Source organism: Crotalus tigris, unplaced genomic scaffold (assembly GCF_016545835.1).
Source record: "Crotalus tigris isolate CLP2741 ecotype Arizona unplaced genomic scaffold, ASM1654583v1 scf7180000019328.220996217465:2438092, whole genome shotgun sequence".
NCBI classification, from domain to species: Eukaryota; Metazoa; Chordata; class Lepidosauria; order Squamata; family Viperidae; genus Crotalus; species Crotalus tigris.
The window spans coordinates 1,333,233-1,346,120 of NW_024097488.1; the positions used below are offsets into that span (position 1 = coordinate 1,333,233).

The window sequence follows — 12,888 nt, forward strand, 5'->3', positions numbered from 1 at the left end:
CCTTACTAGTGCTGATCATGATTCAGTTTATTAGAAAATAATGAAAAGACTTAGATTATGGCTAAGACAGATATTATAAATTCTCTCAGATGATAGTACAGAAGACTCGGCATCAGGAAAAAGACAGACCAAACAACAGCTCTTTTCCTACTTAACAGTAAGCAAGAATTCTGACAAATTTTAGCTCATTGTTCACAAACAGCATGTTTATGACACGTCAATAGGAATAATTACAAATGAGGAATTAATTGGGAGAAAGTTTAATATTTGTGTCAAGGCTCCTAGATAATTTCTCGTTTAATACATCAAGACTCAGAAAATCAATCATTAAACCAATCTCCAAACAAGAATTAAATTATAGGAAAATTGTTAATTCCTACAATTAAGTGCCAAATGTCTACTTTGATTATAATAATACAGAAGTTAGAGGCCCAGAACTAGAAAACCAGAAAAGAGCAACAAAGATGATAAGGAGTCTGGAGGCTATATCATATGATGAACAGTTAAAGGATCTAGGTATGTCTAGCTCAGTGGTTCTCAACCTGTGGGTCGGGACCCCATTTGGGGTCAAACGACCATTTCACGGGGGTCGCCAAACAATGCAATCCGCCATTTTTTCCCCTTTTCCTTAACTGTGCTATTCCCTTTTATTCTATTGGCTTTTGAACGCTAATAGAATAGACTCTCTTGAATAGAGTCTAATTCTATTGGCTTTCAAAAGCCAATAGGAATTGTCCAGGCTGTCTCTGCCCTGCTGAGCCCATCAAAAGTCCCATTCTGCAAACGGTGCTGCACCAGTTGAGTAGTCCTCGACTTACGACCGGTTGAGTAGTCCTCGACTTATGACCGGTTGGGGGTCGCGGCATTCAAAAGGTTGAGAACCACTGGTCTACCTCAACAAAGAGAGGGATTAAGTAATGATATGATAGCTGTCTTCTGGTACTTGAGGGTCTATCACAGCGGAGAGAGAGTCAATTTATTCTCCAAAGGGTAGAACAAGAAGCAACGTGTGAAAGCTTGTTAAAAAGAGATACAACCTGGAAGTAAGGAGAAATTTCCTGAGAATGAGAACGATTAATCAATGGAACAGCTTGCCTCCCATGGTTGCAGCTGCTCCATCCCCGGAGGTTTTCAAGAAAAGATTGGACAACCATTTGTCTGGGTAGTATAAGGTCTCCTGCCTTGAACAGGGGATTGGATTAGAAAATCTCCAAGATTCCTTCCAGTCTCTATAATTCCATGATTCTAAACCAGGAAGGCTAAGGGCTTCATGGCCGAAACAGGAAGAAGGCAAGGAAGTGGCTGAAAGCATTTTAAGAAGCAAAGAAATCTTGTCAGAGAAAAATAGAGTGGAAACAATATATTAGAATTAATGACCTGGGCAATGGAAGAAGTTTGTCTATCGAGACTAGTATAGGATACAGTTTACATTGACTCAGGCTATTAATTGATCTAGCTCAGCCCTGCCAGTATTTTAATATTTCAGGCAGGAAATATTCTAGCCCCACCAACCTTCTCGTGCATGAGCTCTACCACTGAGTTATGGCCCTTCCTATAAACAGTACACATAGCTGCAAAAGAATTAAGTTTACTAAATTTTCAGTTCATTGGTTTTAAAGCAGGGGTCACCAACCCCTGGTCTGCAGCATGCCAGAAACTGTCCACACAAACAAGTGAAGCTCCATTCCTCGAGATGCAAATAGCATGCAAAACCATGCCCCCTCCAGTCTGTGGAAAAACCTCTCTCCACAGAACCGGTCCCTGGTGCCAAAAAGGTTGGGGGCTACTGTTTTAAAGGAAATTTTGGCAGTGCTCGCAAATGCTCCTCCCATTTCTGTTGCTTCACTCCACATGGAAAACACCACTCAGTACAAGATTGTGTGGAGTCAATATTCCTACTCTTGCTAGAGCTTTTAGAAGAATTAACTCATAATTCTCATATACAGGACTTTAAGCAATCCATAGCAACACAACAACGTGTATAGTTTGCTTAACTTTAAAAACATGTTTAGTTTTTGGCAGTATTTTTAAAGGTATAGAAGTTTTCATGATAAATGTTAAGACACAATTCCTTTTTGTTTCAAGATCCATTTGTTATTGTCTAATCAGAAATCAAAACTTACAGCACCCACCTGGTTAAACACAAACCCTTTCTTCTCTAAAAAGGTGATTTGCAGTATTTAATTAGTTACAGGATAAATGCAATTTAAAATAGAGGTACCGAAGAAGCAAGCATATTTACCTGGACTTCCTGGCACTAGTATGTCTGTTCTGCTGACAACAAAGGTACGAGACAAGGATAAAGGAACTAGAGAAGAGAAAAAGAGATGAGACTAAAATCAGCGAAGATATTAATATCTTTAAAGAAATAATCAGTTTTGTCATGGTGAAGAAATAAAGTACAATTCAAATGTAAGTGAAGGACATAAATAGAACAATGAAAAACTCGTCAAAAAATAAAATACAATAACACTTAGGAAATCAGATATCAAGCAATACATGCTTCTTTTTTAGTTACTTCAATAGTTCGAAATTCTCTGAATTTGGAAGTAAAGTTCTGTTAATGTTTTTAGAATAATGTTACTAACAACAGAAGTTAGAGACATACAGCAGAAGATATCATAAGTTGTTTAAAGCAAGCATCTGTCCCATAAACACATGCATTTTGTATTTGTGTGTTGCAGTATAAGTAATAATCACTGCTCATCCTCTTATTCAAACAGACTATAAAAAACAAGCCTTTCAAAAAGTGAAACAAATCATTTTGCTATCTTTTTTCAGATAAGAAATAGTGTTTGTTTCTGTAGAATCTTTTGTTGTCAACAAGTGCAGCAACTACATACTCTTTTAATCCTATCCCAGGAATTCTAAAATGATATCAGATATGAAGGTAAATAGCCAGCTTGATGAAAGTTATTGTAGCAAATGAGAAAGAAAGAAAGAAAGAAAGAAAGAAAGAAGGAAGGAAGGAAGGAAGGAAGGAAGGAAGGAAGGAAGGAAGGAAGGAAGGAAGGAAGGAAGGAAGGAAGGAAAGAGTTACTTCCATAATATCAACCATACAGAAATCTAGCATGCAATGTTTTTCACCTTCTTGTTGTAAAAGAAGAGGAGTCATTCCAACAAAGGAAGTGATCAAATATCTGGAAAAGGAATTTGTTCCTTCAAAAGTAGGTACATGGAGAAAAGTAGGAAAGCAGGACAATACTGAGATGTGCTAACAAATACTGTACTTCTAAAATTGAATGTATTGTTATCAAAAGCACCAGGAATAGTTTCCCAGTAAAACAGTAGTACAAAGATAAAGTTGAAGAGAAAATTCAGAGCTTGGCCCAAGTTGTCCTTTATTCCTGATCTGATATAGCAAAAATAAATTGTGCTGTATCTGATTGGGTAGCTGGAAACCTAGTTCTAAGAAGATAAATAAATCTCTGAGGGTTTGTCTTAACCTATTAAAAGACTATATTGTCTTCCTCTACTGAAACAGCTGTACCAGGATATTTTAGGATAAAAACAGTCTCTTCCCCTTCCCCAACAAGTGCACAGTGAATGCAGGTAAAATACAGGTAGTCTCCGACTTACCAACTGTTTAGGGACTGTTCAAAGTTACAACAGCACTGAAAAAAGGGACTGATGACCATTTTTCACACTTATGACCATTGTACCATCCCCATGGTCACATGATTTACATTCAGATGCTGGACAACTGACTCACATGTATGGAGGTTGTAGTCTCCATGAGTCATGTGATCCTCTTTTGCAGACTTCTGACAGTAAAGTCAATGGGAAAGCCAGATTCACTTAACAACCATGTTACTAACTTAACAACTGCAGTGATTGATTTAACAAATGTGGCAAGAAAAGTCATAAAATGGGGCAAAAGTCAATTATCAAATTTCTCAATAACATAAATTTTGGGCTCAATTGTGGTCGTATGTTGAGGTCTACCCATATTTAACTACAGAAAGTGATAGAAATAGTCCTTGTGATAGAGGCATTGCTATGGACTGTTAACATACTTTGTCCGTGACTCCCCAAAATTTAGTTTTTAACAAATCTATTTATCATCTACTAGAAGTGAGAGGTTCAAAATTATCATTGCTGAACAATTTTGATCCTTTTTGAATAAAACTGGCATTTATTTTGCAAACATTAGCTAAATAAGATTCTATTAGGCTATCATTCAATCTGCTATGAAAAAACAACTGAATTTAACTGTCTTTAAGAGTCTTTGTAGCAAAGCAATGATTTTATTATCTGATTTTCACTAAAATAGCACATCTGGGTTCTATGCTACTTTCTTGCCAATAAACATTAAATCATATAATTCTTCCAGGTTGAGTGATTTAAGCTAATACAGGTAATCTCTGAGTTACGAGTGTTCACTTAACGCTCATTCGAAGTTACACGATAAGCGCCCCCTAGTTTTTATGAGAAAATTCAAAAATTATGAATGTTGCAGCAACATGGCAGTTGTTTACCCTTACGAATGACTGCAGAAACTCTGCAACATTCACCCTATCTCCCCCTGCTCCCACAACTGCTTTCCCCTCCCTTCCTGCCACGCCAGACTCATCTTGAGAAGATCTGTTTCCTTTCGGCTGCGATTTCTACCCTTGAGGGAGAGAAGAGTCAATGGAAGCTGCTGGATGCCGTAATATTGCACAAGTTCAGGTATCCATCCTCTGTTGCAGAGAAGGGATACCTGAACTCTCGTGAGATCACGGACCCCAGAAACTCATTTTAGGCACAAACTTTGTACCTGTCTCCTGTTCCCCCCCCCCAATTCCTTTCTGCCACCACTGGAACACTTTTTATCTGAACAGAGACCTTGGGGATATGGGGAGCTCCATCTGTGTGCAAATGCAACACTTGAAAACACAGCAATTTGCTGTGTTTTCAAACACACCATTTGCTCACAGACAGACCTCTCTATCTCCCCAAGGTCTCCATTCGGATAAAAAGTGTTTGCGCCTAGGGACACTTGGAAATACAGTGATTTGCTGCGTTTCCAAGTGTCCATAGGCGCTCAAACACCTTTTATCCGAATGGAGGCCTTGGGGAGATAGGAACTCTGTGTGCAAATGCAATGCTTGAAAACGCAGGTTGGGCGGGATGGGTGGCTGGGGGAGATCGTGGCTGCTCAGGTGGCTGCCACTGCGGCTGCCAGCAGCTTGATTTTCTCCACTTCGTCCTAGTGGAAGAAAGCGGTGGCGCAGAAGAGGATTGCTCTCAATAAAGCCGGTGCACATGAGTGAGCAGCGCACCCATGTCTTCTTGAGAGCAATCATGCTCTATGCCTCTGGGGGCCATGATCTCTTTTGAACTCGCATGATATTACAGCACTCAGGAGCTTCCATTGTCAGCGCAAAAAAGCATTTCCAAGCCAACTCTCCTCTCCTTCAAAGGGAAAGAAACTACAGCAGAGAGGATTTTTCCAAGGTAAATGAGTCTGGCGTGGCAGGAAGGAAAGGGAAAACATGAGGTATCTTAGTGGGTTGGGAAGGACTTGGGATCCTGTTCTATCACTTAGGCCCTCAATGGCCTTCCCTACCCTGAGATACCTCAAGTGTACTTAATGAGACATGTGCGCTTAATGAGCAGGGAGTGATCTTGTTTGAGGTGCAAGATTCATTCCCACAAATTCTTGAGTTACGAATGGAATGGGCAGGCTCCATTCCATTTGTAACTCGAGGACTACCTGTACAGTATGCCATCATTTCTCTTAACAGCAGTTTCAGATGGAGATCGATGAAAAATTACCTGGTGAAGCTGTGAGAGCCATGACTCCATAGTAAGAAAAAGCTCCAGCTTCAAACTTCATTCCTTCTTTCCCAGCCTCTACTTCTACTTTTCCCTGCAGAGGAAAAAAAAGATAGCATTCCTATTTAGAATTAGAGGAAAGGCTGGCCCTTAGACAGATCCATAAACTCATTCTCCTTAGCAATCATTTATTCTTTTTCAAAAATAGTTTTTCTTTTATATATGTTCCCAAGTATAACTGGTTTACCTTCAATACCTCAGAGGTTGTATTTCTCAATTGTATTCAATAATTGAACATAAAAATTTTTAAATAAAGGAATAAACTGTTCTGTCTATGAATTAAACAGGTTCACTATGCGGGACAATGCCATATATATTTCCCAATAACATTTGAAGGAATACATTATACTTGTTTTCAACACATAACTTTCTATTCCCCTCTGCAGATTCCTAACATTATCTTAAAGGCCAGGCAAGCAAGCCTTAGAGAATCAGCTAGGTAGTTGCCTGAACTAAGCCAGGTGGTGATGAAAGTGGAAGAAAATGGCAAGTAGAATGTAAACTAACAGAGTAGAAGACATCAATATCGAAATTGGCAAACTAGCATTGTTACTTTAAGAATCACAACCTCTATACCAGGTTCAAGGGATTCTAGCTTCTGAGTAATGGGTCAACACTGATGGTATATATAAAAAACATCTGGTATTTATAATTCTGAAGCTTTGCATGCTTCAAATTCCAGATTAATTAACAGCATACAAAAATGGAAATTTTAGAAGCTGTTGGGGTCTGATGTTTCATGGTTAGTCCACAAAGAGAATGGCTCCTGTTTTTTCCCAGATGGAACCCAGGGCTGGTTCATGAAGTCTAGCAATAAGTTGGTTATGAAGGGAAGAGCTCAATGTTTCACTTTAGGTCCTCTTAAATTGTCTTCATCAAAGACCAGTGAGGATTTTTTGGGGGGGGGGGGAATGAATTAAAAATCAGCAAAACAAAAATAGGAATATAGCTTTGTTTATTAAGAACTGGGGAAAAAATAACCTAGGAGAAGGGGAAAAAACAGTAAATTCAGTCACAGTTCCTACTCTGCTACTATCATGTATGCAGCAAAGTGCTTTCTTCACTTGAGGAAAATCTACCAAACATTTTACAACCTACTTTTGCTGTCCCTCAGTAGCACAACCAGTATTTCACTTTGAGAAGCTTAGTTTCACCTACTGCTATCTACCAACAGGAACTATTATCATCAATTACTCCCCTCAACATATTTGACATTCAGTTTAGTTTTGTATTGCTTAATTTTGACTTTATTATTATAACTTTCACCACACTAGTTCTGGAAATCACATGATTTCCAGCCATCAGAGGCATCTGATGTAGCACTCTAAAAGTGAAAAATCCTGCATGATAGAGGTCAGGGTTACACAGGAGGGCTGAGAGCTTCCTTTAGCTGAGAGCTGTCAAGAGTGCTGTGCTTCTCCTCCTTGTTGGGGCCCTGAGCAGAGGATAATCCAAACAACTTTTTCGCCTTCCTCCTATGAGTGTTAGCAGAGATGAATGCTTCTAAAATGGAACAAAGATTTCACCAATGTGAACAAGTGAGATTCACCACTTCAAGCATCCTGTTTGGAAAACTGGGATGTTGTTCCCCCATCTCCATCATACTTAAGCTTTTGTTCCTGTACACACTTTCTTTAAGAGATACTCCTGCTGAATACATGGGCCTTACTTCAGAATAAATATAACTAGATCAGCACTGCCTCTGTGTTTACCAGAGAGTCAAATCTCAAGGAAAGCAACCTATGGAATGAGCAACTTTATATTTATTGGATAGAGGAAGGAAAGAATATTCCAGAATGCTTCTCAATTCAGATTTTTCTCTATATACATACAAACACATGCATGCAGACACATGCATACATACAGGCACACAGTTTCCCATTTAACTTGCCCTGCAGTCACATGTTCCTTCAACTCATTTGCAACAGGAGGAAAAGTTGTTGGCTGAAGTTCTCCCTTTTTTAAATCTTTTCCTTGCCAATGGGAATATTGACCTGCCGGTACACTTGTGGACAGTTTTCCACAAGGTCAATATTTTCTTGTCTAATTTACAATATTCTCTTCTAATTCAGAGCAAAAAAAATTGAGATGCCTGGCTTTCTTATTTACAAAAGAGCTATGGAGATCCAGAGCCCACTGGATGGATGGGAGGAGGCAGTCTGCACCAGACAATTGGAGCACAGAAGATCACTGATTTCTGAGGGTTCCTCCTTCATATGACTTTAAATGCCTGTGGGGGGAGGTTTTTTGTTGGCAATGAACTGAAAACAAGGTGCCAACACAACTTAGTCCAACTTCTGCCTCTCAGAAGCAAGCTGCTGACAAGATGGAACTGTCTTGTGAGGACATACCCTTAACAAAAGTAAGTGGGGTGTCTTCATACCACAGCAACCAAGACGTGATAGGTCCTAAAATGGCATTTAAAAGAAAATGAATAGAGAGCTACTAGATCATCAAGAAATACTACATACACGTAGCCAAAATTTTCAGAGAATATATCAGGAAAACAAAAGCTCAGAGTAAGCTGAATTAGCAAAGGATCTCAGGAATAACAAAAAAGAGATTCTTTGGGTATGTTTAAAATAAAAGAGAAGGCGGCGGGGGGGGGGGAAATAGTACATAAGCTGCTAACTGAAGATGGCAAATGATAACAGATAACAAAGGCAGAACTATTTTAGCTGTCTTCTCTGAGAAAAGAGTATGTGTTCCACCAGGGAATTATAAAGAACCCAAGGAAGGAACAGGTTTCCAGTTCAAGCTTGTGAGAAATATTAGCCAGATACTGACCTTGAATGAGTTCAAATCTCCAGGGCCAGATGGATTGCATCCTAGGGAACAAAAGGAAATTGCTGAAGATCTGGCCAAAACTTTGCAAACCAGGTGAAATAACAGATGACTAGAAGAAAGAATGCAGTGTCCTTTAGAAAAAAGGAACTGCAGACCAGTCAGTCTGTTACCTGGGAAGATTTTGATTTTAAAGCAATTAATGTTAAGTGGCTTGCTTGAAAATAATATGGAAAATACTAGAAGTTAAGGTGGATTTATTAAGAACAAAACTTTCAAAATTAATTTATTTTTTACCAGGTAGCTTCCTTTGTAAGACTGTGGAAATGCAGTAGGATTAACATAACTTGACTTTAGCAAAAAATTCATCAATTATTCTATGACAGTCTGATTAGCAAGTTAATTATCAGCTGAATCACAACTCTGTAATATGGATCTACAGATTATTCGAAAACCATTATTGAAACGGAACTGAGTTTCATTTCTCAAACTGAAGTGAGATATAAAATGGGATACCAGAAAGCTTAGCCCTGGATTATTTTTCTTAATATTAATGAGTTGAATGAAGGGATTTATAAAATTAATAGATGATGTAAACTGATGTTAATATTCTATAAGACAAAAGAAAATTCAAAATGATCTTGAGATAAAAGAGAAGTGAATTTAAAAAACATATAGAGGAGATATTCCTTCTATGGATGGTGAAAAGTTTAGCAGAGATCCGATTTAATTCTGTCATACAGAAATAACTGTGCTGTCTCATTGTCGCAATGCAAACAAGTATATTAAAGCAAAACCCTAATAATGTTCTCACTACCCAATGATACAGTTATCATACATATAAGATTTGTTTAAATACAGTAGATGGAGGTTTCATTGTCTGTTCCAACAGGATGTATTACTACAAAATGCTGAATACATATTTCCTAAAATTTGCAAGGCGAATTGCATCAGGGATTGAGAATGATGTAGTCTGCTTGTTTATATGAACAATGGCTCTCTGGAGTGACCTGAATGGGTTAATTTAAAAAAACTAAAGATGTTAATCAACTCTGCAAAGAGGTTCTAAGTAACAGATGTGGCACCATATTTTGTTACCAGCCAGCAATCATTTATTTGATTCAAATTTAAATGTGTATCCCACTCTAAGTTCAACAGAACTAAGAACAAAGAAAGATCAACAGTCTTATTTGTGAATCCTGTCCATCAAAGAAAAGAGACACAGGTTTCCATGGAAGGCAAAGGTACTCCCATTTTACACTATAAAATGTAAAAAGCCTCTGAGACACGTCTTGGTCTGAAGCGGGACTCATGAAGTCAATATGATAGAATGTCTTACTGAATGGCAGAAAGATCTCTGCGTGACTGAAATTCAGGACAATCCTAGAAAGGTTTGAAGTTTGAGATAGCTGAAAGTGCAATCCTGTATAAAGTGTATTCTATGGAACTGAGAAAGGGTAGCTTGGACTTGGTCCTGAAGTGAAAAATGACACAGAATCACCAGGAATCAAAGTGAAATAGTATTTAAGAAACTGAAGTAGGAGTGGTAAGTTGTAGGTTCAGATCTACCCTTAGCTATAGAAACTTAGCAGTGACTTAGAGACTGTCACTTTCTCTCAGCACAATCTAGCTCACAGGACGGATGGATTTCTCTTTGTAAGCTATATGTTGCTCCTGGAAAAAAGACAAGAAATGTATTCAACAAATAAAATAAATAAATCATTTATATAAATACATAGATATTGTTGTATGAGATATCATATTACAGCCATCATGTCAACTAGGAATAAATCTTACTGAAACAAAACAAATGTTAAAAATATTATCCTTCTTAACCCATTAAACTTTTCTAATTATTTAGGGATTGATCTCATCTTCTTTCAAATATTTTTCAGTGTGATCAAAAATTCTAGTAGGACTGGAACAATATCAGGAATGCAAACTAGATTAAATGAAAGATCAGGAAAAGAATATGATCACAGTTTTAACCTGAAGAAAGTTAAAGCCAGTTCTCACAGCATACAGGGCTAAGAGTAATGGCCTAAAATCAGTTCATGTTAAATATTAGAAAAATCTTTCTAACCGTAAGAGCAGCATAACATAGGAATCAATTATCAAAGGTGATCAGCTCCCCTTTAACTGAGTTATTTAAATGGAGTCTGGATATCCAGCTATTGGGAATGCTTTAATTTTAACTCCTGTGTTAAACAGGATTACACCTTGATAGATAAAATTCTGTGAAAGGCAAGGTTCACACATGGCGGTACACCAAAGTTGCTTTGGCTGTGGCTTATTGAAGAAAATGCAGTGGTGAGGTTGCTTATTATTATAATAAGCTAAAACCAAACAAATTACATTATGACTTAGTATAATGTGTGAACCCAACCAAAATCTCTATGGAAGTTCTAACTCTCAGAATAAAACCTTACTCTATGCTAAGAATTCACCCCATCAAGGCATAGAACACATGTGAGGAACTATACAAAGAGATCATTAAAAGTATCATAAATTACCATATTACCATAAATATCAACCTAAAAGAGACTTCAGCAATAGATAATGGTACAATTTCTATAAGTACAAATTCTACAAAGCTGTTAAGTATACGGTTACATATTTCTACATAAACATTAAAAAAAATTTCTGATCCAAATACAATTGAGGCCTTCTATGAAAACCTTCAGCATGTAATACAGACAGTATCTTTCTTTCTTTACAAAACATTTTAAGGTACTTTGGATTAATAGACAGTAATTGAACCAAAACTACCCAGTGAACTCCATGACTAAGAGGGGATCTGACAACTACCACTGATTCTCAAATCTAGCCAAACAGAGATTATATGAGTTGGCAATTCTAGGGTTCAACCATTGGTTTGATGGACTGTACTACATTATGTTTTACCCTCTTGCAGCTTTCACAAGGTTTGCATGAGTAGTATAGAAACCGCCATCCTCTTTAAAATGCAACTATCCCTTCAACGGATCAAAAATCTTAAGAAGGATTTACAATGCCTAATTTACACTGTAAGTTATTTCCTTTACATTTTGATATGAGGTAATAAAACAATGACTAAATATAGCAAATTAGAGAAAAATAGACTCAGCACAGAGGCAGGTAAAATTCTTTTGAGTTACAAAATAAATTTTAAGCAGCATTAAAAATCTTCAAGCCAGAGTCTAAATTACTGACCTAAATCTTTTCCTGAAGCTTTAGCTATAAGGGTTCTTTTTGAACAATAAGTTCTGGATGCTGAATAGCAAATGAGTCTTTAATGTTAGATTCTGGAAATGGAATCTTGCCATCTTGGAACTCCCAAAGCATCACAAAGCTTTCTCTCAAGCTTGACTTCACATTCTCTCTTCTGCTCTGCTCGAAGGCAGATTTACAACAAGCCTATAAAAGGATGGTACCCATTCTTTGGATTCAAGGACATTTGATACAAATGAAATGTCTTCATACAATGCTGTATATAATGAGGATTGAGTTATACATCTCCACTGGGGCTAGGCAAGTGATGCCATTGCAGGGGGGTGTTCCTGGACTCACTGCTCCTGCTTAATGAGCAGATATAGCCATGGCAAGGGGATGCTTTGTACAGATTTGTTTTGTGCACCAATAGCACTCTTTTCTGGACCAAGAGGCCTTGCTCACAATCACTCATATAAGTTACCTTCTGGCTGCATTATTGTAAAGCTCTAAAGCTGCTCTTAAAGTCCACTTGGACGTTACAGCTGGCTCAGAACACAGCGGTGTCTAGAGTATTAGGTGCCCATAGGCTCACCTATGTTATACCTTTATTGTATGAGCCTCTTGATTTCTCCCTGATTTCTTTCAGGTGTCATTCAAGCTGATAGTTATCACCTTTAAAGCCCTATAGGCCATGGGACCTGATTATTTGTGAGGCCACCTCTCCCTAAGAATATATACCCATTAGATCACATAGGATGGGCACGCTCTAGGTCCCCTCCCTGAAATCTAGTGGGATCTTGGAAGCATGCCTTTTCTGTGGCTGCTCCTACTTTTTGGAATACCCTTCCACTGGTGATTCAACAAGCTCCTGAAGGCCATTAAAACTTTTTATGGAGGTGCTGACATTATGCACATAGAAGTTATGGAAGGACTACAGTTGAGCCTGCTGTGAGGCATCTCAAGGGGGACATAATGATAATTATGCTCCATTTAGTGAACTTCCAAGAGCACCTAGATTCTTCAGTCTTATACACAGCCAAATTCTGTATGCAGCATGTAGAGTACAGCAATAAATGGTGAGAGTATGCTATC

The 12,888-nt window shown here is 37.9% G+C and overlaps 1 protein-coding gene across 4 annotated transcripts in view; it reads right to left on the minus strand.

Moving 5' to 3' along the window:
- The window catches only part of CNNM2 (cyclin and CBS domain divalent metal cation transport mediator 2), a 121,861-nt gene that overhangs the window by 13,167 nt on the left and 95,806 nt on the right, over positions 1-12,888 (minus strand). The window contains exons 5-7 of one of the 4 annotated variants that reach the window (XM_039361732.1): positions 5,761-5,854; positions 3,088-3,140; positions 2,252-2,308 (exon numbers count right to left, since the gene is read on the minus strand). In XM_039361732.1, coding sequence (XP_039217666.1) covers positions 3,133-3,140; positions 5,761-5,854 — 102 coding nt within the window. In that variant the 3' untranslated portion in view covers positions 2,252-2,308; positions 3,088-3,132. Of the gene's footprint in view, positions 1-2,242; positions 2,309-3,087; positions 3,141-5,760; positions 5,855-8,607; positions 8,649-12,888 lie in introns of those variants that run through there. The other 3 variants (XM_039361731.1, XR_005558914.1, XR_005558913.1) reach the window with 3 other exon arrangements.